At 65.5% G+C, this 25,750-nt stretch overlaps 1 protein-coding gene across 1 annotated transcript; it reads left to right on the top strand.

Annotated features, from left to right (window-relative positions):
- The first annotated feature begins 24,057 nt into the window (after positions 1-24,057).
- On the top strand, positions 24,058-25,482 carry GRIFIN (galectin-related inter-fiber protein). Its single transcript, XM_058711885.1, has 4 exons — positions 24,058-24,353; positions 24,451-24,610; positions 24,905-25,071; positions 25,316-25,482. Exons 1-4 carry the CDS (start codon positions 24,058-24,060, stop codon positions 25,329-25,331), a joined length of 639 nt encoding a protein of 212 aa, XP_058567868.1. The 3' UTR covers positions 25,332-25,482.
- The last annotated feature ends 268 nt before the right edge of the window (positions 25,483-25,750 follow it).

The raw sequence follows: 25,750 nt of genomic DNA, 5'->3' as shown, positions 1-25,750 counted from the left end.
GTGACCACGGCAGCCACAAACCCTTCCTGGACCACTGACTCCGGAACATCCTTCTGTCTGGGCAGCGACTCTGGGCGTGGAGGGGAATTGAGGCCGGTACATCCTCCAGGTTGGGCCAGGCCTGGCGACCCCTTCAGATACAAAGAGAAAGGTTAGCGGCCCGGGAGCAGCCCACACTGAGGTTGTAAGGGGCGGGTATTGGGTAGACAGCTGGAGGGCTCACGCTGGGGAGTCCCCAGGTCACCCTGGCTTCAGAGTCGCTCTGGGCGGCCACCAAACCCTCCCGTTCATGTAGTTGGCAGCGTTATGGACACTCCCGGCCCTACGTTAGAGACAGAACGGGAGCAAGACAGGCCCAGGCTTACCCTCTGAGCTCCTGGTATTCTGGGGACCAGCAGAGAGGGAAAGCAAACACACGTAGCTCCCATCAGGATCAGCACGGCAAAATAAAGGAAGGGGGTGGAAATTGAGCTGACAACAGAACATGCCTGGGCCCGACAGTCAAGGAGGGGATGGAGGAGGCAACATGTGGGCTGACAGCCAAAGGAAACAGCAGGTGCAAAGGCACTGGGGTCGACGGAGGCTCCCTGCCCTCTAGCTCGTCCCTCGTGGGACATTCGTCTGCAGCTCGTCCCATGGGCCAGAGCTGCATGGGGTTGGATCAGATCTCAGAGGGAAGTCACATTAGGCAGGGCCTGCCTGGGGTGGATGGCTGAGGGCTGGGCCGGCCACTGTGGGCTATCCTTCCTGGAGGAGCTGAAACTTGCAGAGAGAGGAGAAGGAAGAAGTTTCCCTATCAAGGGGACCGGTCTGCAGGAAAGTGGCGTGGGAGGGATCGGGGGCTGGGAAGGTGGCCACGGGAGGCGTCTGTGACTGGGCTGCAGGAGGTGCTCCCGGCCAGTCCTGTGGGGCCAGGAAGCTGGTCTCCGCCTGGACCAATGGGCTGTGGACCCGAGTCCGGCAGGGGTCTGTGGGACTCACATCTGTGCAGGTTGCTGGGGGCGGGGGGGGGACTTGCACACGCGGTCCCCCGACTGGGCCCCTGTCCCAGGCCCCCTGCTCCTCTCCCACCCACCCAGGTTTGGGAGACGAGCCTTTTCAGACCCCCCTCCCCGCGCTCACATTGGTGTCCTGGGGTGCTGTCACAAATTACCGCACACTTGCCTGAAAACAGACGCTTACCGTCTTCCACTTCTGGGGGCCCGAAGTCCGAATGCAGGTGTGGGCAGGGTGTCCCCGCCAGAGCCCCCGAGCCTGCCCCAGGCCCCTCTCCCAGCTTCTGGCGGTTGCCGGCTGCCACAGGCCGTCCCCGGCTCGGGGCTGCACCGCGCTGACCTCCACCTTCACCTTCCAGAGGCTGCCTTCCCTCGGTGCCTCTGTGTCCTCCTCTCTCCTTAGAAGGGCACCCGCCATTGGATTTAGGGCCCACCCTAAACCCAGGATGACCCACGTCAGGATCCTTCACTTAATTACACCTGCAAAGACCCTTTCTCCAAATAAGGCCCCTTAGCACCTTCTGGGGGGTAGGACTTGAACCTTTTTGGGGGGGCACCATTCACCCCAGTGATGCCAGGCGTCCGGGAGGCTGCACCTTCCCTCACTGCCAGGCCGGCACCTCTGCCTCGATGGGAGCAGCCTCAGGCCGTGGGGGGCACGCCTGACACGTGTGAGTGAGCAGGGGCAGAGAGCCTGTTGATGGTGGGGGCGGGGGGGCCGCTTTGAGAGTGGGCGCCACGGGGCCTGCCCACCAGAGTGCAGCCTGCGGTCCCCACCTCCACACGGGACGCACAGACAGCCAGGCGGCCTGTCTCCGTGCCCCTGGCCACGTGCCCGGCACAAGGATGGGGGTCGAGGAACCCCTCAACACCCAGGGCTCTGCTGGGCCTTCTCACGAGTAGCGCATTTCTGTCTCAGCCCTCAGGTCTGGGCATGAGCATCGGGCAGGTGGCCACCAGGCCCTGGGCCAGCAAGGCCCAGTACTTGCCCCCCTGCGATTGCCCCAAGGACCGGAAGGCGCTTTCCACCTGGCAATCACCTGTGCCAAGACACAGGCTCAACTCACCTTCCAACGCATCTTTTTTTTTTTAAACGTTCATTTATTATTAAGAGACAGACACAGAGTGTGAGCAGGGAAGGGGCAGATAGAGGGGGAGACACAGAATCCCAAGCGGGCTCCAGGCTGCGAGCTGTCAGCACAGAGCCCGACGTGGGGCTCGAACCCACGAACCGCGAGATCATGACCTGAGCCGAAGTCGGACGCTCGATCGACTGAGCCGCCCAGGTGCCCCCAACGCATCTTTTATGCTATATGGAAGCCTGGCTGTGATGTCAGCCAGCTGGGGGCTGGCAGACCCAGAGCACCGGCCCCACAGCAGCGGAGCTGGGAGCACGGCTGCCTCCGGTGAGCCCTGCCCCGGGTCTCGGCTGCCTGTGTGTGAAGTGGAGTGACGGTCCCGCACATCCGCCCTACTCCCAGGGGCCCCCGGGGGGAGGGGCAGCATCCCTGGTCACAGATTCAGAAACTGAGGCCAGAAGGCGCCTGGCCTGGTCTCCCCTGCCCAGCAAAAGCGGGCTGGGGCAGACCCAGGCCCCAGCTGGCCAACCACCTGCTGACCTGCTTCCTCCCGGGCCCTCGGGGGGTGGGGGGGTAGGCGGTGGGAACGGGCCACGTCTCTGCCTCCCAGCCCCCCGGTGGCCGCCCCCTGGGAGGCCTGGTCATCGGGCTCAGGTGTCCCGCACAGCCGGTTCCTCTGCCTCCTCCCGTCCTCGTCCTCGCCGCCGTGGAGCCAGAGGGAGGGTCACTCCCCAGGGGCCACCGGCGAGGACGGTGGGCAGGTGGGGTTGGCTGTCTGTCTGTGGCCGGGCCCGGCCGCCTCTGACGCCATCGCGTGCATCGCTCAGGGGGCTGGGCCGCCTGGGTGTGTCCACGGTGACCTCCCCTCAGCCCCTTCCCAGGACCCCCGGGCCCGCCCCCCAGGCCAGCTCCGCAGCTCCCATCCTGCTCTGGTCAAGGGGTGCGGGGCCCGCCTGGAGTCCGCTGGCTCAGGCGAGCGGGTAGACTGCAGCTGACCAGATGAGTGCTGGAAACACTCCCCCAGTGAAGGGCCTGCCCCCCTCAGCTGCCGGGTTTTTCGCGGGGGGTCGGGATCGAGACCCCGCTTTGCGGGAACGAAAAGCGAGGCTGGACGCAGTGGCGGCCCCACAGCGCACGCTCGGATGCTCTGCCCGCCGCATCCCACTGCCAGCTGTGTCAGACCTGCCCTCGGTTTGCCTCAGGCCAGGTAGTTGGGGAAACTGAGGCTGGGAGGGGCTACGTGCTCTGCTCAAGGTGACTTAGCTTCTTTATCTGTCTATTGGAGCCAGCCACAAGGGGTTTAACGCTCGGCTCTGCTGATTATTAGCTGGCTGACCTCACGTGAGTCACATGACCTGTCTGTGCCTCAGTTTGTTCAACTGTGAAACGGAATAATTAGAAGGCCCGCTCTGGGGTTCCCGGGTGGCTCAGTCGGTTCAGCAGCCGATTCTCGATGTCGGCTCGGGTCACGATCTCACGGCGTGTGGGTTTCAGTCCACAGCGGACTCCCTCCATGACAGCGCGGCACCTGCTTGGGATCCTCTGTCTCCCTCTCCCGCTCGTGGCCATGCTGTCTCTCAAAAATAAATACACTTCAAAAAAGAAGAAGAAGAAGAAGGGCCGCTCAGCAGGTGTCGTGAGCACCACAGGAGCTGCTGCACACGGCCTGGAGCAGAGCGGGACTGCGGGAACAGGTGGCTGCTGTTGCCACGGTCACCGTCACCGCCGCCCCTTCCTGCTGCACCGTGCACCTCGGCGCCCCAACCTTGTCTGGTTCAGCACCGGACCGCTGGGCCCAGGCAGGGACTTACGTTCAGGAAATGTTTTCAGACCATGAGCCGAAGCTTGAGCCCAGATCTGCCTCATTCCGGAGACGTGGCTCCCCGACCCTGATTCTCTCGCGAGACCACCACGCCCGCACTCCTGATGGGGTGTCTCTCCGGGCCCGCGAGCCACGCCCTGAGGGGGTTGCCCGGACCTGCAGGATGCCGCTTGGGAAACTGAGGCCAGAGAGGGCAAGACCTCAGAACGAAGGCTCCCCAGATCCATTGGGTGCCAAGGAGCTGCCGGGGTGGGGGCCGAGGCTGGGGGTCAGGAGACACAGGAAGGCAGGGTGGCGGGCGGGGGGCCTCCGGCTCCTGCAGGCGCGGAGCTGAGCCTGCTCCCGGGTGGGCAGGCCTGCCCTGACTCGCGCCGACCGGCACCGCTCGGGGCCTGGGCGCCCACACAGCTGCAGACCCGCGTGCCCCCCGAGGGGCCCGTGCCAGCCTCCACCGAGCCCGGACTTGAGCGTGGGGGGCGCTGCAGCCGGCCTCTGTCCCCCAGCGCAGCGGCCGGGTCAGCGGCAAGGCCTGCCCCCGCCCGGGCCTTGCCCTCCGTCGGTGCCGTCCTGCTCAGAGGAGGCGGCCCAAGCCACAGGCCGCTCACACGGCGCCCCCCCGCCCCCCCCCCCCGGGCCCTCATTCATTCCCGCGGTCGCGGGTTCTCGCCACATGGCGGTGAGCAAGTCTCTTGTCCCCTCTGGGCCGTGATGCCTCCCGTATGGCAAGAGGTGCCCGACCCTCACGACGTGTCCTCGGAGGGCCCCTGGGAGGAGTGGGGGCAGGATGCGCAGGGTGGGGGCGGCCACGGTCCCTGACCAATGGCAGCTGCAAGGTTGGAGCTTCCCGGGCCTCCCCAGGGAGCTCTGGAATCCTGCTCTCGCCCACGTGCATGGCGGAGAGGTCCTCCCCCCACCCCCCGCCTCTTCCCCTCCTTGTCCAGGGCCCCCAACATCCCTCCCTGCGCTGTGGGACCCCCGCAGCCCTGTGAGGCAGGGCTCCCCTCCTCAGTCCCTGTGACAGATGAGGACACCGAGGCTGGCGGGTTCTCCTGCCCCCCCCCACTCCTCCCCGCCTGGAGGCTGTCAGCACCCCCTTCCCCGGCTGGCCTCTCCCCCTGCAGCCCTCGTGATCTGCATAGCCTCGGAACTTTGGCCTGCCTTTACGGGGGCCTTGCCCGGCCGGCACCCTCACCTCCGGCATGGCTCAGGCCTGCTGGGGGCGGCTCCCACCTTCGGGGCTGCCGGGGGCCCGCATGGGGCGGGAAGCTGGGTGGCCAGCCCCCAGGCAGCCCCCACGGCCCTCGGGGGCCGAGAGCCCGGTGGTGGGAGCAGGCAGGCCAGGGCTGGGTCACCGGCCCACAGACACCCTCCGTGTCCACCCCAGTGGGTGCACTGAAGCTCAGGAAGCTGTCGGTCCCTCGGTGAGAGGCCGCTTTGCCGGACGACCTGGGGGAGGTCTCAGGGTCAGAAGTGAGGCCCTGCCTCCCCCTAGGGGGTTCCAGCCCGTGCTCCTAAGAGTTTTCTCAGCTGTAAAATGGAGCCGGTGCCCGGCCTTCCTGCCTCATGGGATTGCTACACGACCCCAAAGAGCAAGGAAACACCAGCATCTCTGCACGAACAGGGAGGAGAGACAGGCCAGGCCCCCCCATGTGCCCGTTTCAAGGCATGCTCACCCCAAGGCCAGGAGCCCCATACAAGGTCCGTTCGAGCCAAGCTTCCCTGCCGTCTGAGCCGGAGCCCAGGACTGGGCTCTTCTTCCCACTTGGCACCCCCCAGGTGGTGAGCTCCCCGTAGCTGGATGTATGCAAGTGGGCAGGAGCCACACCTGGGACTGGAGGCCAGGCTAACTGAATCCTGGGATTCCTGAACACTGACATCCTGGCTTCCGAGGACAGAGGAAAGGCGGTCTCTGTGGTGGGATTCCGGGCTCCGTGAAAACCTCGAGCGTGAAGTCAGACCAGCCCAGACTTGGGGCCTCCTCCACCTCTCGATGCCGTGTGTCCTTGGGGCTCAGCTGCCCTTGCTCTGAGCTGAGAGCTGCCCTCCTCTCAAGCAGAGTGCCCACTGCCTGCCCCAGGCCGGAGGCACCCCCGGAAGAGCCGGCCGCCTGCACGGAAGGAGGGCCGCACACGGGGTCCTCGAGGTGGGCTAGAAGGCACTAGGCTACGGGGAAAACAGAGCCGGGACAGGAGTGGGACATGTGGGGCCTGTGGCCTCATGGGGAAGGTGACGTTCTAGTGGAGATTTGAAGGGGGTCAGCTGGGGTGATGTCTGGGGAAGAACGTTCCAGACAAGAGCGCAAACAGCTAGAGCAAAGGCACTGAGGCAGGAACAGGCACATCCCTGGAATGGCTCAGAGGCCAAGGCCGGAGGTCAAGGAGCAGGGAAAGAAGGGGGCCGAGGACCTCGGGTTTGAGGGTGGAGAGACAAGCCGAGGACAGGACCCCCTCCTCCAGAGGACAGGAGCTGACCACTTGGCAGAGGCTCCCTTCCCGCCACCGGAGTCCCCGGGGGGGGGGGGGGGGCTGGGGACTTGGGGACAATGCCAGGGATAAAGGGCCGGGGCAGGGGGCTGGATTTACGGCCTCCCCTGACCCCGGTGGAGAAACCAGCCTTGTTGGGCAAGGCTGAGTACCGGCGACCAGCCTGGGGGTGGGACAGCCAGGATGACAGCGCCAGAGAAAGGATTAGCCGTGGCCCGAAAGGCCACGCAGGGCGCCATGGCAACCGCGAGGCCGCGGAGCCTTGGGAGAAAGGGGCCTGTGTTAACACCGGCACAGCCTCCCCAGTGGGGCTGGGGGCTTGTTAACCAGCTTACCAGGCAGCGCCCGGCCCATTGACATGGAAATCCAGACCTGCCATCCGTCAGCCCTGAAAAGGCCTGTCGGACCCTGAAAAGACGCAGCGGAGGAGGAGGGGCCCAATGGGCGGGTGGGACCGGCGGGCAGGCGGGCGGGCAGGTGCCACCGGGACAGGAATGAGCCCCCACCTTCCTCCCTGCATTCCCCCACTGCCTGAGAGGGGCTGAGAGTTGCCCAGCCAGACACCCACTGAACGGGGAGATATTGGGGCCCCGGGGTCGAGGGGAGAGCTGTAGGCGCTCGAGGCCACAGGGTCCACGTGGCCGTGCTGATCCAAGCCAGGCCCGAGGGCCACAGCGTGGGGCAGTGGGCCAGAGTGGCCGCCTCTGTCCTGCATGGTGGGGGACGGGAGCCTGGGCCTAGCGCCAGGGGCCACCCCCACTGCCGTGCTGACCCCTCCTGCCGGCTCTGCCTGGGCCTTCCACTCCGAGCCCCAGAAGTGACCTGTCCCCTGGCTGCGTGACCACCTGAGGCGGGGCCCGGGGCCACGCCGAGGCCTCGCCTCTGATCTCCCTGGCCCTCCCCCTGGGGTGCCGTGCCTGCCCGGCTCCTTCCACAGTGCTCCGGCCTCACACACGCCCAGAAGTTATGCCACGGTCATCTGTCAGGTTAGCCCTCAGCTGGACGCAGGGCCAGCAAGGGGCCTGGCCTTTGGGGCCTGTGTGTGCTTGGGGGTGGGGAACGCCTGCCAGGGACGGGGTGAGGACACGGCACCCCTCCCCACCCCAGAGCAGGAGGCTCAGACTCTGGCCAGGGAAGCAAAGCCCCTGGAAAGCTGAGATGTGCAGAAGCGCCTGGGCAGGCAGAGGGGAGGGCGGGAAGAGGCTGGGCAGGTGTCTAAGCCCTGTTGACGCGGGATTCCAGCCATCTGGAAGCCCCCTCCCCGCATGGCTCTACCCTCTGGGCTCCGGGCAGAACCCAGGGGGTGGAGGCAGCCGGCGGCCTGGGCACTGGAGGGCGTGGAGGGCCTCGGGTGGGGGGGGGGACGCTGGGGGGAAGACAGGCCCCCAGGTGGGCATCCGGCCTGCTCCGCAAGGCATCGGCCACGTGGCTGCATCTCCAAAGCTCAGTCCCTCGTCCTGAGCACAGGTCCCTGGGCTCAGCCCTGTCCCTTCTGGGAGGAGCGGGAGGCTCCCACGGGAGAAGGGAGCTGCCAGAGCCTGGCCAGTGGAGGGTGACCCAGGGAAAACCGGCCCCTCACGGGCACCCACCCCTTGACAGCGCGTCCTCCAGCCTTCTCCGGGATGATGTCGCCCGCCAGGCCCCAGGCGCGGCGCTCACACTCCAGCCTCCTTACTGATGAGCCGCCCGGCAGGCCACAAGTGGCGGTGGGGGGAGCCCACGCACAGTGGTCGGGGAGCAGACTGGCGCCCTGGCCCCCACCCCCACCCCCTCTGCCAGTGTTGGGTTTCCTCAGGGTGAGGCCCCAGCTGCACACAGCTGGTGCGGGCTGGGGGGCCAGGAACTTGAGAAGGATGTGCCCCCACGGCTACCGAGGAGGGGCCACAGGCGCCCTTCGGAGCCTCAGGCCGGGCCGGCTGGGCCTCCCCCTTGTCCTCAACCCCCCAGCTGCCATCTGCCTCTGTCCCTCCTGGGGAAGGAGGAGGGGCTGGCCCGCATTCCTCTGCACAGGGGCCCCTCCCCGCATCTGGCCTTCTCAAACCTCCTTCCTTCCCTAGCGGGCCCTGGGAGCCCCCTCCCCACCCTCTACCTGCTGGGAGGGGCCCCTCAGGAGAGCAGGGGCCGTCCCTGCTGGTGTCTGGGGACTTGGATAAAGAAACACACTCAGGCAGCGGCCTCCTTTCCCCCCAACCCGGCCGCCCTGTGGGTCTGTGTCCTGGGTGCCCACTGTGTGTGGGCTCAGGGGGGTGCCCCTCAACTCCTCATGACCTCAGAGAGCCCCTGGAATTGGGGAGTGAAGTGAGAGGGAGACCCCGGGGAGGTGGGGGAAGGCCAGCTGGGCAGTGTGGAGCCGGGGTGCCGGGACAAAGGACTGGGTCAGATGGGCACCCCTGCCCCCAGCCTGCACCCTGGGTGGCATGGGCCATGGGAGCCCTCCACGAAGAGGCAGATGATCGGATCTTCTCCCACGGGCCCTGAGCAGGTCCTGAGTGATGACAGCAGGAAGGAGGGGTCTTGCACTCACCGGGTCAGGCTAACTGGGGGGGGATGATGGCAGACCACGGGCCGGAGACAGGGCACATTGGTTCCCAGAAGAAAGCACAGATACCCCAGGCTCAGGGCCTTTGTTCCCAATGATCCTCAGAGCACTCTGGACGTCCTGGTGGAGGGGGTGCCGGAAGCCGGGCCACGGCAGGGTGCACAGGAGTCTGCTAGGAAAAGAAGTGTGTGTCTACCGCAGGACCCGTTTTCTAAACTTCTGTGTGGGCCTGACACTTCATTCACTCGACCAATATCTACTTATTGAGCACCACTCCGGGCACAGGGACAGAGACTGGTCCAGACAGGGCTACCCCATTTCCTCACAGCGGGAAACTTTTGGCTGCATGCCTCGAAGCCCAGGGATGAAAGGAGAATGAAAAACAAGGGCAGACGCACGCTGGGATGAGGTTCTTTGAGGGGAAGCTTGCAGGCCTGGGGGGATGGTATGGGCAAAGGCCCTGTGGCCAGAAGGCTAGAGTGTATGGGGACCAGACAAGGAGCCAGTGTGGAACCAAGGGGGTGGCACCCAGTCCGGGAAGCTAAGCGCCACAGCACACCCTGTGTGTGCAATTTGCAAGGAGGTTGCCACCCACCCCCCCGCCCCGCCCCATGTGCACCCCCGTCCCACAACCGGGCATCCACTCGCCAGAGCCCAGGGCCTGGCTGGCAGTTACGGCGAATGCCAGTGCGCACGTGGGGGTGCTGAGGGCTATGGGGGCCGTCTGTGTGCAGGGGGCAGACGTGGGCACGCAAGGACGCTGGGACCCAAAATCACACACTAAGTCACACAGGCACAGGGACTCGGCAGAAACCCGCAGAGACAAGCGGGCTGTTGGCCTCCCCTCCCCCCAGCGCGCACCCCAGCCGCCAGGCGGACCCCCGTCCCGTCCCCTCATCACCCCTCTCTCTGGCTCTTCAGCAAAGCAGTTGCTCGAAACTAATTGAATTTTCCGCCTGGGAAGGGCCTGGGGAGGTAAGGAGGGGTGGAGGCTGGGAAGACGCTTGTGAACAGGTCCGGCGCTCCCCTCCCCACCCCTGCTCCTCCCTCCCCGCTCCCTCAGCCCCTCCCCTCCGCTGTGGCTAGGAACAATGGACAGAAGGACGGATGGATGGGACGCAGCCCCACCCTGGACAGAGCCTGAGTGGACGGGAGGGAAGCTTGGCCTGTGCCCTGGTCCTGCCTGCCAGCCACAACCCCCCCACCCCCTCCCCCCGGAGCTAGCGTGGCTCTTTGGGCCTTGGCGCCCCCTACCACAAAACAGAATTGGGACTGGGGTGGGTCTATCTGAGCATAAACCAGACAGCGGAAGTGGGGGCGGCCTTGGAAATCCAGGATCCAACCCACCGCCTGGACTGAAAGGCCCAGGTCCCGGTGGGCCCACGCTGCAGGCCACCCTCAGGGCAACCGGGTGCTGGTGGCTGAGCGGGCGGGTGTTGGGGGGGAAGAAGCCGGTGAGGGCCCGTCACTGCCCCGGGGTGGCTTACTCCCAGCCCAGCCCCACTATTTACAGTGGGAGGTGTGTGCCCGGCGTGTGCACATGTGTACGTGTGTGTGTATGGTGGGCAGGGGCTGAGAGGGAACGGCTTGGGGACAGAGCGGGCCTGCCACGCTCCCTACCCCCACCCATCAGCCTCCCTGCTTTTCTGGACCCCAACCCCCGTCCACAGCCCCCACCTGGAAAGCGCCCCAAATGGGCAGAGGAGACCCGCCGCCACCCTGTCCACTAGCCCCGGGGCCCCACCGGCCTCACGGGTGCGGGGGCGAGTGGGGAGGGGCCACGCTGCTCTCCTGGGAGCCCCAGGGGGCCAGCCTGGACACGGGGCTGTGTGCCACTCCCCTTCCTCACCAAACAACTGCTCCCGGGGCCCCTGCTGACTGCACGGTGCGTGCGTCCCACGGGTGAGCAGCAGCCAGCAAGTGAGGGACCCCGGGCCCTGCACCAGGGGCGGGCAGGGGGGTCTAGGCACACGCTGCGACTCTCTGGCTCGTCAGCACGTGGAAGGAAGCCCGGCATCTGGGCCCAAGGCTGCGGGAGGCCCGGCAGGGGAAGAAATGGGAGAGCCCGTCCCTGGCGAAGGGCTTCGGGCTGAGGCCCAGGCTCGCGCACACAGGGCCCCGGAGTCGGGGGTCCGATCATGCCAGCGGGGGTTCTGCTGGAGCAGGGGAGCAGGACACCTCAGCAACGTGACTAGCGTAGGCCCGGCGGGGTCTCAGACGCAGGGGCGGACGGGTCTGGAGGAGGCCACAGGGAAGGCCGGGGGAGCAGGCGTCACCTCGGCCCCGAGAGTCGCCAGAGGCGGGTCGGGGGCGGGTGGCAGGGGGCAGGGCTCTCGAGCGGCCGTCCACCCTGCCCGCCCGGCTCCCGGTGACCTCCGGGACGCCCGCGGCACAGCCCGCCTCCCTTCCTGCCCCCCCAGCAGCCCTGGCCCACGAGGCAGCCGCGCCCCTTCCTGCCCACCTCCCAGAGGCCACGCGCCAGGGGCCCGCGGCGGCCTCTCTGGCCTGTGCCGCGGGAGGCCACGTGGGGAGCCTGTGGGGCACTGGGCCCGCCGGTGGGTGGGGGCGGGTTTTGGGCACAGGTGACCGCCACTGCTCTGCTGGGGCCAGGGGACACGAAGCATCTGTCTCAGCCCAGCCAAGCGTACACCCATCCCCCCGTGCACATGTCCACACACCCGCTCACCCACACCCGCCCCCATCCACGCACACCCGGCCTGTCCACAGACACACACACCCCCACCTGTCCACATGCACACACACACACACACACACACACACACACACACACACTGAGTGCTGGCCGTGAACTCTGAGCAATGCTGAGTCACAGGCCCTGACCACATGGCATCCTGTTCTAGGACCCCAGGCTGGCCACACCTCAACACCCAGGCAGGCGGAGGGGGAAATGCAGGTCCTGGGGGGCACCCGCAGGGGTCACTGCCTGCACTGAGGTCACTCCCAGCGGCCACTAGGATGCCATCCTGGAGAAGAGGTCCCTGAGGACAGGCGGTGGGGTGGGGGGGCACGAGGGTAGAATCCTGGGTTGTTGGACTACGGGGCGGGGCCTCTGTGCCCGTGAGGCCCCGAGAGGTGAGATGTGGTCAGAGAGTGAGTGTAGGGAGCAGAGATAAAGATACAGACATAGAGACAGTGAGTGATGAAGACAGTGAGGGACAGACAGTGAGACACAGAGAGGGACAGAGACAGTGAGGGACAGAGACAGTGAGGGATGGAGATAATGAGGGACAGAGAGGAACAGAGACATAGACAGTGAGGGACAGAGACAGCGAGGGACAGAGACAGTGAGAGACAGAGACAGTGAGGGATGGAGATAATGAGGGACAGAGAGGGACAGAGACATAGACAGTGAGGGACAGAGATAGTGAGGGACAGAGATAGTGAGGGACAGAGACAGTGAGAGACAGAGACAGTGAGGGACAGAGATAGTGAGGGACAGAGACAGTGAGAGACAGAGACAGTGAGGGACAGAGATAGTGAGGGACAGAGATAGTGAGGGACAGAGAGAGTGAGAGACAGAGACAGTGAGGGACAGAGATAGTGAGAGACAGAGAAAGAGAAGGACAGAGACAGTGAGAGACAGAGACAGTGAGGGATGGAGATAATGAGGGACAGAGAGGGTCAGAGACAGAGACAGAGACAGTGAGGGACAGAGATAGTGAGGGACAGAGATAGTGAGGGACAGAGACAGTGAGGGACAGAGACAGAGAGGCACAGAGACAGTGAGACACAGAGACAGACAGAGACAGAGAGGGACAGAGACAGTGAGGGAAGGAGACAGTGAGGGATGGAGATAATGAGGGACAGAGAGGGACAGAGACATAGACAGTGAGGGACAGAGACAGTGAGGGACAGAGACAGAGAGGGACAGAGACAGTGAGGGACAGAGACAGTGAGGGACAGAGAAAGAGAGGGACAGAGGCAGTGAGACACAGAGACAGTGAGACACAGTGAGACACAGAGATAGGGAGACACAGAGACAGAGAGGGACAGAGACAGTGAGGGAAGGAGACAGTGAGAGACAGTGAGACTCACAGAGAGGGGGTGTGAGTGCCCCAAGGGTCCCGGCCTCTAGTCTGGGGCCCCCGCGAGGGCGGGGGAGCCTGGAGTCCCCGTGCTCACCCCGCTGGGGGGGCACGGGGGGTGAGGCTAGGATAAGCAGGATTGTCTCAGCAGCTGCGGCGAGATAGTCCTCGTGGGGGCATTTTTTCCTCATTGAATCATCCTGGGCTCGGTCCAGGGCCCTCTCCCCAAGCTCTGAGCGACCAACGCTCCCCCACAAGATGCCCTGAAGCCGGCGAGGGGTCCGCGAGGGGCCTTTCCCACAGCCTCTCCTGGAATCCAGGGCTCGCCCCGGGCGCTGAGCTCAGGAGGGGCAAGGAGGGAACGCGGGTGGGGGTGGCCCACCCGGGGGGGGGCACCCACCCCCCACCCCCCACCCCCCACCCCTGCATCCCTGCATCCGTCTGTCCGTTGGGCAGTGTGGCTCCGTCCGCGGCCCCAGGGGCCGACGCCGGGTCTGATCCCACTGAACAAACACCTCCAGGCTCCACGGGGTCAGGGCCAGAGACCCGGAGGGTGGGCTGCGCCCCCCTGAACTCGGAGAGCCCCGCTCGGGACCCGGGAAGCCACCGGTCTCGGGGGCGGGGACAGCTAGAGGTCTCAGGAAGGAGTCGTGAGGGAGACGAAGACCGAGCCGGGCCCCGGCCTGTACCCCCCACACCTGCCACGACTCTCCGATCTTCCCCACATAGCGTCCTGCCCCTTACGGACAGACAGACGGAAGATGGGCGTGTGAGTGGACGGACGGACGACTTGGAAGGATGGCTGCGGATGGAAAGGAAAGAGGGAAGCCAAGCCGGCGGATGGGAAGATGGACAGAGAGAGGGCTGCTCCCTGGCCGGCCGCTGACCGGACAGATGGCGAAATAACGCGCAGGTGCGCCGACGGCCAGAGAAATGCACGAGCACACGGACAGACGCACGGAAGGGGGATGCGGCAGGCAGGACGGAGCCCCCCAGAGATGTCCAGGGGGCTCATCCCTGGAACCTGTGACTGCCACCTTCCGTGGTCAAAGGGACACTGAAGAAGTGGATAAGTGAAGCCAGAGAGGGAGAGATTACCGGGGTCCTGTGGCTGCCCCCCCTGCGCCCCCCCCCCCGCGATGCCGTCACAGGCGTGAGGGGGGAAGTGAAGCCGGCAGGCCACCAGATCGGGGGAGCGCTCTTGCGACCCTGCGCCGGGCAGCTGACCTCCAGCTGAGGATGCCGGAGGCTTCTAGAAGCTGGAAAAAGCGAGGAAACCGTTTCTCCCCCAGAACCTCCACGAAGGAACCCCGGTCACGCCTTGAGTTTAGCCCGTGAGACCCATCTCTGACCCACAGGGCCGTAAGACGGTACGTTGTGCTGTTTGAAGCCACTAAGTCCAAGGTGATTTAGTACGACGGCGATAGGACACAGCACAGATGGACGGAGGGACGTGGGACGGACAGACGGTGAGGAGGGGCCTAGGGCGCGTTCCGCAGATGTACACTCGGACGAACCCTGGGGCTGTAGGCTGGGCGGGAAGACCAGACGCCCCAGGCTGGACGGGAGTTTAGACACCCCAGCTTCCAAGATAACCACTTAGTACCCGTAAGACGCACAGCCCAGAACCCGAGCGTCACAACTAACTGGGAGGGACAGAGACATCCAGAGACACCCAGAGACAGTCTAGGCCCACGGGGACCCAGGTGACCCTTGTTTGGAGGGTGCCCTGGGGGCGGGGTTCAGGGCAGGTGCGCCGAAGGGAACCCCATCTTCTGCCTCCCGTGGTCCTAGTCCAACCAGGGCCTCTGCACCTGGGAAGGCATCCTGGCAGGTGGGGAAGTCAGAGACCCCCGGCAGCCGAGCCAACACCACAGGCCCTGCGAGCCTCCTTCCGCCCACCTCGACGCAGCACACGGCTCACGCACGCCTGCATGCACGCGCTTACCCACACCACGCGGACGAGGGGCTCCACCCGGCTTGGCCGGCCTCGAACTGCCGACCTCAGCCAGGTCCCTACCCACCCCCCCCCACCCCCCACCCCCCACCCCCGGTGCTTTGTTTCCCCCTCTGTGGGCTGAGGAGCTCGGGCCTTTGGAGGTGGGGTGGGGGCGGGGACAACGGGTCATCGCGGGGAAGGGGAGCCTGGCCGGGTGTGAGGGGGCGTCCGCCCTGGCCCTCACTCATGTTTCTGACCACGAGGCTTCCTCCCCCGCGCCCCTCTGGGGAGGGACTGTAATTAACTTCTTCCTGTTCAGATCAGGAGTCTGTTTCCAAAAACATATTTCGAAGGATTATTTTGCAAAGGAAATGTTTTTGAAAGAATCTCGTGTCCGTCCCAGCCCCGGGGAAGTGGCCGCAGCAGTGAGGGCTCAGGGGTGAGAGTGGCCACGGTGGCCCTGGTGGCCCTGGTGGCTGCAGTGAGCTGGTGAGCTGGCCCTAGCCCGTCCGGGATGGGGAGGGGGCGGGGATGGGGGGGTCTAGGGCTTGGTGGGAAGAGGGTCTCTACTTCCTCCCGCCCACTCTTTGCCCCCTGCTTGCCCTGGGGCCCCCCAAGGCTGAGCCTGGGCCTTCTCGGGGGTCTCCTGCAGCCTTTCACCGGGGAGACCAGTTCCCCTGAAAGCTCCTGCCCGCTCCTGCCGGCACCCCCACCTTCCGCTCCACTGGGCCACCTCCTGCCCCCCCGAGGTCCCGCGGGCTCTCTTCTGCCACCCAGCCTCTGCCGGGACAGCTCCCCCATCCCCCCGGGGCACAGCGGGGTGCCTGATGTGAGCCCAGCCTGCCCTCCCATGTGCCACTGCTGCCTTGGGCACCTTGGGCCGCCCCCTTCTTGACCTTGACCCTCACTTCCTTGAGGAAGGCCCTTTTTTTCTTTGCTTTTATTTTCTATCCTGAGAAACATGATAGAAAATTTCCACCATCACAAGACAAACAGCCCTCGTGGGGGGGTGGGGTGGGGGACAGCTGCCGTGGGTCACTGAACGCCCACCGAGGTTCCCAGTAGGGGGGACCTCTCTTCTCTGGGAAGGGGTCGTGGGCTGGCGGCTCCCCAGCCCCCGTGGGGACAGTCCTGGCCCTGACCACGCCGACTCTGGCCAGTCCGTGGCTGCCCACCTCCCCTCTGCTCAGATGGCCTTGGTCTTCCCTCTAGATTGTTCCCTTGCCCACTGTGGCCGCCTGGCCACCAGCACACAGCCAGCGTCCAGATGTGTGTTGGATGGAAGGGTGGATCACGTGGACCCGGGGCGGGGGGTCTTGTAGGAGAGACCGTTTAATCTCCAAGGACCACCCCTCAGTGCCTCTTCCCAGAATCCCAGGCTGGGCCCCGGGTCGGGGAGGGACGGGCTCCCCAGGCAGCCCCTCTCTGCCTCAGTCTCCCCACCCCACCCCCGCATGGCTCTCCCCGGCCCCCACCGCTCCTCAGGCTGGGGAAATTCCACAGCCTCGGCCACCGCTAGCCACATGGATCAGAGGACAGTCCCGGCCCTCTGGGGACCCAGGGCAGGGGGAGAACATTCTGTCAGCCTGCTGGCCAGCTGGGAGGGAGGTGACCGAGTGTACGAAGAACACAGAGGGAAAGGCGCCTGGCCTGCCACTCGTGTGCCGGGGCCCTCAGACAAATGCTCGGCCTCTGTGCACCCGTTTCCCGTCTGGGAAGGTGGGGGGCGAGGAGACAGGCCATGCAGACCTCGGAGGGCCCCACAGGGGGCCCGTGTTGGCCCCGATCCTCCACCCGGGCCCCACCTTCCAGACCTCCACTCAGGGGTGCATCCCCCCCGGAGACCCGCCTGGCCTGGGGGTGTCCCTGGGCATCGCTGTCCCCCTCTCCCTGTCCCCGCTCCCAGCCCTCACCCCGCGAGGGCTCTCCCAGCCCTGGGTTCCAGCACTCCGCCCCTCTGCAGATGTCCTGGAACTGGTGTGAGGTTATTTCGGGAGCTGGCGGCTCCCCTGGGCCTTTCCCGAGTCTTGGCGGGAGCGCTGGAAGCCAGCAGGGGTCAGCCTGAGCGGGAGGGGGCGTGTAGCGGTTGTGGGGACACAGCCTGGTGTCTGGGGGAGAGGGTGGCAGGGGCCCACCTGAGAGGGTCCCAGGGTGGGGGCAGACCGGAGCAACTCATTCCCTACCAGCTGGTCCTGCCCTGGGGGGACACTGAAGGATCTTCACACGTCTGTCCCTCCCACAGATGTGGCCTCAGTCACCTCCACAATCTCGCCTCACAACGCCCCTGCCCTGCCCTCCCATGCTCAGGCCCCGCCGGCCTCCTAGCTGCTTGCTACCTCAGGACATTTGCACAGACACTTCCTTCTGCCTGGCTCATTCCTCCTCAGTCTCCTGGGCCAGGTCTTTTTCAACATGAGGTCTCAGGGCAGTGGTCACCTCCTCTGAGAGCTCCCTCCCAGCCATGGCCCCAGTGTCCCCACGACTCCCCTCCTACCACCTCCGTTCTTTACTGTTCTGTAGAAACAGAACGCCAGCCACAAATGTAACTTGATGTTTTCTAGCGGCCAGTTGAAAACACAGTTTTTTTTTTTTTTTTTTTTAACATTTTTTATTTATTTTTGGGACAGAGAGAGACAGAGCATGAACGGGGGAGGGGCAGAGAGAGAGGGAGACACAGAATCGGAAACAGGCTCCAGGCTCCGAGCCATCAGCCCAGAGCCTGACGCGGGGCTCGAACTCACGGACCGCGAGATCGTGACCTGGCTGAAGTCGGACGCTTAACCGACTGCGCCACCCAGGCGCCCCGAAAACACAGTTTTTAAGACAGGTGGAAATTTAATATTTTTTAAAAGTTTATTTATTTATTTTGAGAGAGACAGCACAAGCAGGGGAGGGGCAGGGAGAGAGGGAGAGAGAGACTCCCAAGCAGGCTCCGCACTGTCAGCGCAGAGCCCAAGGTGGGGCTCGAACCCACGAACCGTGAGATCATGACCTGAGCCGGAGTCGGATGCTCAACTGACTGAGCCAGCCAGAAACCTCTAATTTTAATATATTTTATTTAACCCACTGTATCCAAAAATATTTTCCTTTAACAAGTGATCAGCACCTGGGGGGCTCAGTTGGTTGAGCGTCCGACTTCGGCTCAGGTCATGATCCCGTGGTCCGTGAGTTCGAGCCCCGCGTCGGGCTCTATGCCGACAGCTCGGGGCCTGGAGCTGCTTCGGATTCTGTCTCCCTCTCTCTCTGCCCCTCCCCCGCTCGCACTGTCTCTCAAAAATAAATAAACATTAAAAAAAAAAAAAAAAAGCGACCGGTATAAAAATTATTGAGATTTTCTTTTATGCCCTGAATCTTGCAAACCCGTTTCAGCTGGTGGTCAGTGCTACCAAACAGGCCGGCCAGCTCTGTGCCACTGTCCTATTCTGTTTGCGTCCTAGCACACACCATCACCTAGAAGGTTCCATGTACTTGCTGAGCTATTTATTACCCGTCTCTCCCGCTGCAATACGTGACTGTCTTGCCCCCCACAAGGCCACGAAGCAGATGCTCTGTCAACGTCTGGGGATGAGGAAAGGGGAGCTGTGGGGTCTGGGCCCCTCCCCCAGCATCATCCCCACCCACGGGGGACCACGACTCCAGGCCACACGGCAGCATGACGAGGCCCCCTCTGTGCAAAGCGGGGGCTTGAACCCACACCCGGTGTCCCGTGCTCCCCTGGTTGTCCCCGACTCTGCCCCCTGGCGGCTCCTGCACCCCCCACCTTGAGGCTACCTGTGGCCCAGCCCCGTCACCCCACAGGGCCGCTTTCTCATCTAATCGGATTCCTGGCTCTCCCTCCCTCGATTCCGGGCTGCGGGGCGGCGGGGCCCAGCGCCCATCTGGAGAAATCATCACAGCACCCCCTCCGTGCCAGATGCCCCCCCCGCCCCCCGCGCCGCCCCGCACGGCCGGCCCCCAGCCGCTGCCCGGCACAGGGCCTCCTACGCCTGGCCGAGGGCCCCCGGCACCCGGACAGGCTTTCTGGCGGCCCGTCCAGGCCAGCTGAGCTCCCTCTAGAGGGCTGCCAGCGGGCACACTGCTGGTCGAGGCCCAAGAGTCTCCCGCAGCGCCAGCGAGGCCCCCACCCGCCCGGGCCGGGGCCACGGGGAAGCCTCTGCCTGAGCCCCCCGCTCCCCAGCGGCCCACCGAGGGCTTTCACGGTCCCTGCGGCACATCCTTTTGACGGGGCTCCCACGTGACCCCTTGAGGGTTTTTGGCAACAGTGACCCACCAGGGACACGGGCACGGTGGCCTCAGTCTCCCCGTCAGTAAAACGGAGACCCTGTTCCAGCAGAGCTGTGAACAGATGTGAACGCACTTGGAGGAATGGGTACTGAGCCAAGGAGCCTCACTGTGGGAGCTGGAAAATGAGTGGGGGACGCAGGGGGAGGCTCTGTCCTCCCCCCAAATCCTGGCCCCCCCCTCTGCAGCGGCACCTGGCTGCGAGGACCTGGGTGGTCACACCTCCCCTTTGAGCCTCAGCTGTCACATCTGTGAAATGGGAAGTGAGAGAGGAAGGGGTGCTCCCCTCGCAGGGGGTGGTGAGAACGCGGGGGCTAAGGCCTGGCCGGGGCTGGGTTCCCGGTAGACGGGGGTCCTGCCCTCCCCGCGGGGCGCCTCCACTCGCCGCCCGAGGCTCAGGCCCGCTGGGGAGAGGGCGACACCAGCCTCACCTGCAGAGCTGGTATCTCAGCGGCCCGGACTGCCCACAGAGCCATCCTCTCCCCCCTCCCCACCGGGCCAAAGGGAGCCTCGCTTCTGTCCCCTGGCCGAGCAAACGGGCCAAGCACACGACCCACTTGGCAACCTCGGAGGAACTGAGGCCCAGAAAGGGGTCTGTCACAAGCAGGTGGGTCTGCCCTGACTTGGAGACTGTGGAGGGAAAGGTGTGGAACAGGAGGGGCAGCCCCCCGGGCCCCTGCAGGAGGGAGGCCACGTTTGCTGAGTGCCCTTCAGACACCACCGGCCAGGAGGGGTGGCGTCAGAAAGGACAGCCCGAGCGGCACTGGCTCCAGTAAAACATTATCGGCCCCCAAATGCCCCCAAACGAGCAGATTCTCTGGGTGATAAGAGACTCAAGGGCGGGAAGCAGGAGACAGGGACAATGGCCAGGCACCGGGTGGGCGGCTTGGCCAGAAACAGTGCCCCGCCAAGTTAGGGGAAGGGAAAGTGGTGCCCAGCAGGGGAGGCTGGGAAGGGCTGGGCCCCAGCCAGGCAGCAAAGGTGGGGCCGGGAGGGACATGCCTCCCCAGCCCCATCCTGGCCCTTCCGCACTCCCACAGCTCTGTCCTCCCCAGGGCCTTTGCACATGCTGTTTCCTTTGTTGGCCACGCTCTCCCCCCACCCCCCATCCCTTCTTCTGGTGAGCCCTTCCTCTTCTGGGCTCAGCTCAGATATCAGCTCCTGCGGGAAGTCTCTCCAGTCCTTCCGTATCAGGCCAACCCCTGCTCCCCGTACACAACTGTCACTCCTCAGAACTTCCCTTAGGATCCTGTATGAAGACAATTCGATAAAGAGACGGGGGGTGTGTCATTTGCTGCCTGACCACCTCCCACAGACACCAGGAGCCCTGTGAGGGCACGGACTGTGTCTGCCTGTCTGTGTCGTGAACCTGCCGCAAGTAAGTGTCGCGAGCAAGTAAATGAGCAGCTAGTTGCCTCCCTCCATCAGCGGCGAGGGGGTGGCAAGGCAGCAAGGCAGAGTGGCCGGCGCCTAGCACAGCACTGAGCGCACAGAAGTGACAGCCACCGCGACCATGACGGTCGGGCTAAGTTCCCTGGGCCCAGAGCCTCCGTCCCCGGGGTCATTGCATTTCCGGAGAATCTCGTGTGTGCCCGGGGGCAGTGGGAGGACCTGCCTCCTCCCTCCTGGCATTCAGCGGGGCCTCCCTGAGTGCCCCGGGGAGAAAATGACCACCGTCCTGAGTGAGAGTGATTTCAGAGGAGGGAGAGCGCCAGGAGGGTTTAGGGGGGACGCAGCTAAGCCATGAGAGTGTGGAACTCGGGGCTGGTAGTGGTTGGCGTGGCTGGTAGGGGACTCCAGAGGGCCAGGCAAGGGAGCCCCAGGGAGTGGGCACCCTGCCGTCCCCTCCCGAGAGCCCTGGGGTCCTTGTCAGCCCCGGGTCAGCCCTTCCCAGCCTCCAGCAGGGCCTACGAGCGGTCTCTACGGGGCAGTGGAGGCCGGCGCTCGGTGCCCCAGGCTGCTGCCTGCGCAGGTTCCTGGGCCTTGGTTTCCCCACCTGTGCAACGGTGGCACGGTGCCTCCTGACTGCCCTCACTCTCCGTGCTGGGCTCGGTCTCCCTGCTGACCCAGAGGTGCTGACCCAGAGGGAAAGAGCCAGCCGCTATGTGCTAAAGGCCAGCAAGCACCCAACCAGGGGGAGGGCAGCCCAAAGCCCAGTGGCCCGGTTCCAGTGCCGTCCCTGCGCCCTTGCCAGGCGGGGGCTGAGAATTTCCGTGCTGACCTCACCACCAGCGAGCGGTTCCAGATGCGGGCTGGGGATGGGGTGGGGGTCATGGGAGGGCGGCCTGGCCTGGTTGGTTGGAGACCCCCCATGCCTGGAATCACCCACCGGTGGGCTCGGCCGGGTGCTGGCGCTGGGGTGGGGGCGGGGACACAAGCGGATGGGGCTCTGGAAGGAGCACTGGACTGGTAAGTCCGGAGGCTGCACCCACATTCTGGCGTCACCACCCCTCTCCGTGGGCTCTGGGAGCCTCCTTCAGTGGTCTGTCCACTGCGCCAGTGGACGCAATGATGCCCGGCTCCAGGAGGCCCAAGGAGGGTGTGCTGCCCTCTCAAATTGTCCCGTGGAACCTGTGCCGATGGCCCTGGGACCACCGAGGTGGGTCAGATCCTTCCTGAGTCGATGTCCCTGTGCTGCCTTCTCGGTGCTACTCATTCCTCAAGACCAGCTCGAGGTGCCCCCTCCTCCAGGAAGCCAACCCTGACATTCCCCATCCCCCTGGATGAGGGGCTGTGAGTCCTGGTGAAATTCCTAACTGGCTGGAGATCCTGCCGCCTCCTGAAGCCCGAGGAAAGTCAACAACACCCTGGGGCAAAACCGCGCATCCGGGAAAGGGAGGGGTGGCGCCTGGCGGAGCAGGTCTGTTTGCTCCCAGGGCCCAGGCTACAGCACCCAGGCCCGCTAGCCAGCAAGTCAGGGCGGGGGCACTTCCCACGGCTGCCCCTGAGCCCCGAAGCCTGGCTGTCGTCTGACCGGGACTCCACAACATTGGGGTGTCCCTGCAGGGCTGGGCCAGCCACACCAGAGCTCGCGACTGTCTCTTTCCGTCCCCTGCCCCGGCGAGGCCCTCTCCCCCGCCCACTACCTGCAAAGCCCCACTGCCCAAATGGGGAGGCCGAGACTCAGGGAGGGACGGGGCTGCAGGGACCCCTGGGGCGGGGGGTCCCTCCCCAGGCCTCTGTGCAGGGATTCTGGGGGACGAGCCCTGCTCACAGGCCCCCTGATGCCTGGCAAGGGCTCCAGGCAGCTGACGCCCAAGGTCCCGCCATCAGTGCCCCTGCTGACCCCAAAGTAAGGCGACAATGGCCCAGGTTCCTGTGTCCGGCCAGAGCTGCTCTGGACCCCCTGCCCCCACCAGGGCACAGGTGCAGAGAGCTGAGGTCGGCAGGCGGAGCAGGACTGCTGAGACCAGTGCACAGCTGGGGAGACTGAGGCCCAGGGGCTACTAGCTCAAGCGTCCTGGACCCCTGAGCGCCCAGTCCCAGCATCCCATGGACAGGGGACAGGACATGGAGGAGGGGAGGCGGGACTGGGCTTCACCCTCCGGCCGGGCCACTGTGGAGGGGTCTCCCTTCTCTGTGGTCCTTGTGTGGAGGCAGGTGCGCGGGGTCTGCGGCAGCAGGCAGGGTGTCAGAGCCAGGACACCAAGGCAGGAAAGCTCTCTGGCAGAATCTTCCCTGCTCAGGACTGCCCCCTGCAGGCCCCGTGCCCCACGCCGCCTCCGGGTCCCTTCCCTGCCTTAGCATCGCCTCGCTCACCAGGCCTGGCCAGCTCCCGGGGAGGCCAGGCGGGGCCCCCAGGGGTCAGGGGGAGGGTGGGAACCGGGGGGTTACAGGCGCTGGGTCACCCCGGGGGACTGGGCGTCCAGGTGAGGGCCTGGCCCCCCGAGACGCGCTGGGCAGGGAAACGGCAGAGCCACACACGTGTGCCCTCGCACACAACACCTCGCACACGCATGGGCACACACATCCCCGGACACTTGTTTGCGCAGCCACAGGATCCCACGCTCACCTGCATGCTCACCTGTACCACACTCGCACGCTCACCTGCACACCTACCCACGCCACATGCTTGCACACTCACAGCACGCTCACCCGCAACCACACACTTGCACACCCACCTGCACGCGCACCATACGCGGAGCCCCGTGCTCCATGGACCCAGCCTGCTCCCTCTTTGGGCCAGCTCCCTGGACAGTCCAGCCGGGCAGCCGCACGGGGGCCCGGAAAGCCTGGGGAGACCCCGCCCGTCTCCCCCGACATGCTCGGTGGGGATCCCAGTCCGGCCCCCTCCCCAGCTCGGCTGATAGGGGCTGGGGCACCAGGCCAGGAGGGGCGCCGGGGTGTGGGAAAGGCCCTCTCCCCACGCCATCGGCCAGAGCCCTGGAATGCGCTGACCACAGCCCCAGCCTAATCCCAGCACAGGGCCCCATGGGGCCAGCTGGAGGCCGCAGCGGGCAGCCAGGGGAGGCTGGGCCGGGCTGGGGGGCACAGGCTCAGCCCCCAGAAGACCCAGGCAGGCTTGGCAGGCTGCCTCCCCTCCCCCCACCTCACTTGAGCAGAGATGAGAGTCTGGGTCCCTGGGAGCCCGGAGGAAGAGGCTGGGGGTGGGGGCAGAAGCCGCTTTCCTGGGACCCCTCCGAAGGACCCTAAAAAGGGAAGTGGGGTGGGGAGGGGGCCAGGGCCAGCTACCCTGTCTCTCTTACTGGAAAGACGGACCTGCTGATAATGGGGACCGAAGCAGGGGGTGGGACGGCGGGGCGGAGCCTCCTGTCGCCCGTCCCAGGGGTGGGGCTCCTACACCTCGCACAGCCCGCCCGCCCCCCTGCCTATATGCCCTCGCTCATGCTCCCCACGCGCAGAAGGCGGTGAGATGGCATTGCAGGTGGGTGAGAAGGGAGCGGGCCCAGGCGGGGGTGGGGGAGACTCCCCGAGTCCCCGGCGTCCTTCCCCAGGCCTGCAGGCTGGGAGGGCCCCCACCCTCCCGCCGGGAAGGAACGTTGCTCAGAGAGCCAGGGTCCTGGGGAACAGCACATGCTGGGGCCCCCTGGACAAGTGGGGTACACCCTGCCCCCCCTTTTGCACGCAGTTTGAAGCCTTCTGTGCAGGGGGCCTGGCCCCGGGCTGGAGCCTGCTGGTCCAGGGACACTCTGACTCTGGAGAGGACAAGTAAGGTGCCCCGCCCTCCCCGGGGGCCCCCCCTTGGCCTTGGGTGGGTGACCTCCCAGCCGTCTGCTGTCTCACAACCCCCATGACACCCCCATAGGTTTGAGATCAACTTCCTGTCTGAGGCGGGGGACATTGCCTTCCACGTCAAACCCCGCTTCTCCAGCGCCACCATGGTGGGCAACACCTTCCAGGGTGGCCGCTGGGGCCAGGAGGAGGTGTCTGGCGTCTTCCCGCTGGTGCTGGGGGAGCCCTTTGAGGTGCCGGGGGCAGGGGAGGGGAGGCCCGTGGGTTTAAGGGAGCCCTGGGGGGGGGGCCGGGCTCAGGGGTACCTGTGGAGGCATCTGGGCTGTCCGGCTGCTTTGCGCCAGATGTCCTGTGCCCCTGGCTCATCATGGATGTTGACGGGGAGACGGCCAGCTGGAAGTCTCACTGCTGGGTGTGGGTGGGAGCACTTCTCAGAGAGAGGAGGGGGCCCAGAGCTCCCATCCGGGGCCGGCCTGCGTGATGGGGCTGGTGAGGGGACCCGTGGGTCACCGGCCTCCCGTCCCCAGATGGAGGTGAGCTCAGATGCGGAGCACTTCCACGTCCACGCCCAGGACCACAAGGTGCTACAGTTCGCACACCGCCACCGGCCGCTGGCGGGCATCACCCGGGTACAGGTGCTGAGTGACCACCGCCTGGCCCAGGTGGAGCTGGCCAGGAGGGACCTGAGTTGGTGGTAATGCACCCGCACGCCCCAGCCACCCAGCTCCGCCCCCTGCCCAGCTCAGCAGGGACTGTGCTGGGCATCCTTGTCCCCAGGACCCATCAGGCCCCATCAGCCTGGGAGGGAGGCTGTGGGCTTAGTCCCCCGGGCCCTGGTGCCCCTCGCCTCTGCAAGCCCGAGGGGGCAGGGCCCCCTGTCCACATCCCACCCCCGAGGCCGCGCTGGGGTCTGAGGCGGGTGTCTTGGATATTTGCAGGGATGGGGGCCACTGAGCTGCGCCTGAAGTCCCCGGAAGGAGCCTAAGCCATCAGCTGTCTCCTGTCCCTGGAGCCCACCCTGGGGGAGGAGGGGGGGCTGGTGGTCTGTGCTTCTGGGCCCCTCCCCACTCCACCTCCACCTTCAATAAAGTTTGAGCAGGCTGCAGGGGCTTGGCTGCTATAAGGGGGATGGGACGGGGTGAGGTGGGTGATGGGTGCAGCTCTAGACACCCCCCGAGATGGGGGCAGGGGTGTTCCCCGAGACCTCCGCCCTGGGGATGGTCTGACCCCTCGCCTCTTCCCCTCTTCCTTTGGGAGTGGTGTCAGATGACATCAGAGGACAGGGGGCTCCTGGCCAGCTGCCCTTGCAAGGCCACTGGGCACGCAGCCCTGTGGCTCAGCCTGGGGGCGCATCCTGCCCAGCGAGGACAGTC

This window comes from Neofelis nebulosa, chromosome 18 (assembly GCF_028018385.1).
Source record: "Neofelis nebulosa isolate mNeoNeb1 chromosome 18, mNeoNeb1.pri, whole genome shotgun sequence".
NCBI classification, from domain to species: Eukaryota; Metazoa; Chordata; class Mammalia; order Carnivora; family Felidae; genus Neofelis; species Neofelis nebulosa.
The sequence above is the reverse complement of the archived record's forward strand: the minus strand, read 5'-3'. Positions and strand labels throughout refer to the sequence as shown.

Bases quoted from the DNA above. Each gene is read 5' to 3' on its own strand.
- GRIFIN (XM_058711885.1), top strand. From the start codon at position 24,058: ATGGCATTGCAGGTGGGTGAGAAGGGAGCGGGCCCAGGCGGGGGTGGG. The intron at 24,354-24,450 runs GTAAGGTGCCCC...ACACCCCCATAG, and splicing joins TCTGACTCTGGAGAGGACAA to GTTTGAGATCAACTTCCTGT. The intron at 24,611-24,904 runs GTGCCGGGGGCA...TCCCGTCCCCAG, and splicing joins TGCTGGGGGAGCCCTTTGAG to ATGGAGGTGAGCTCAGATGC.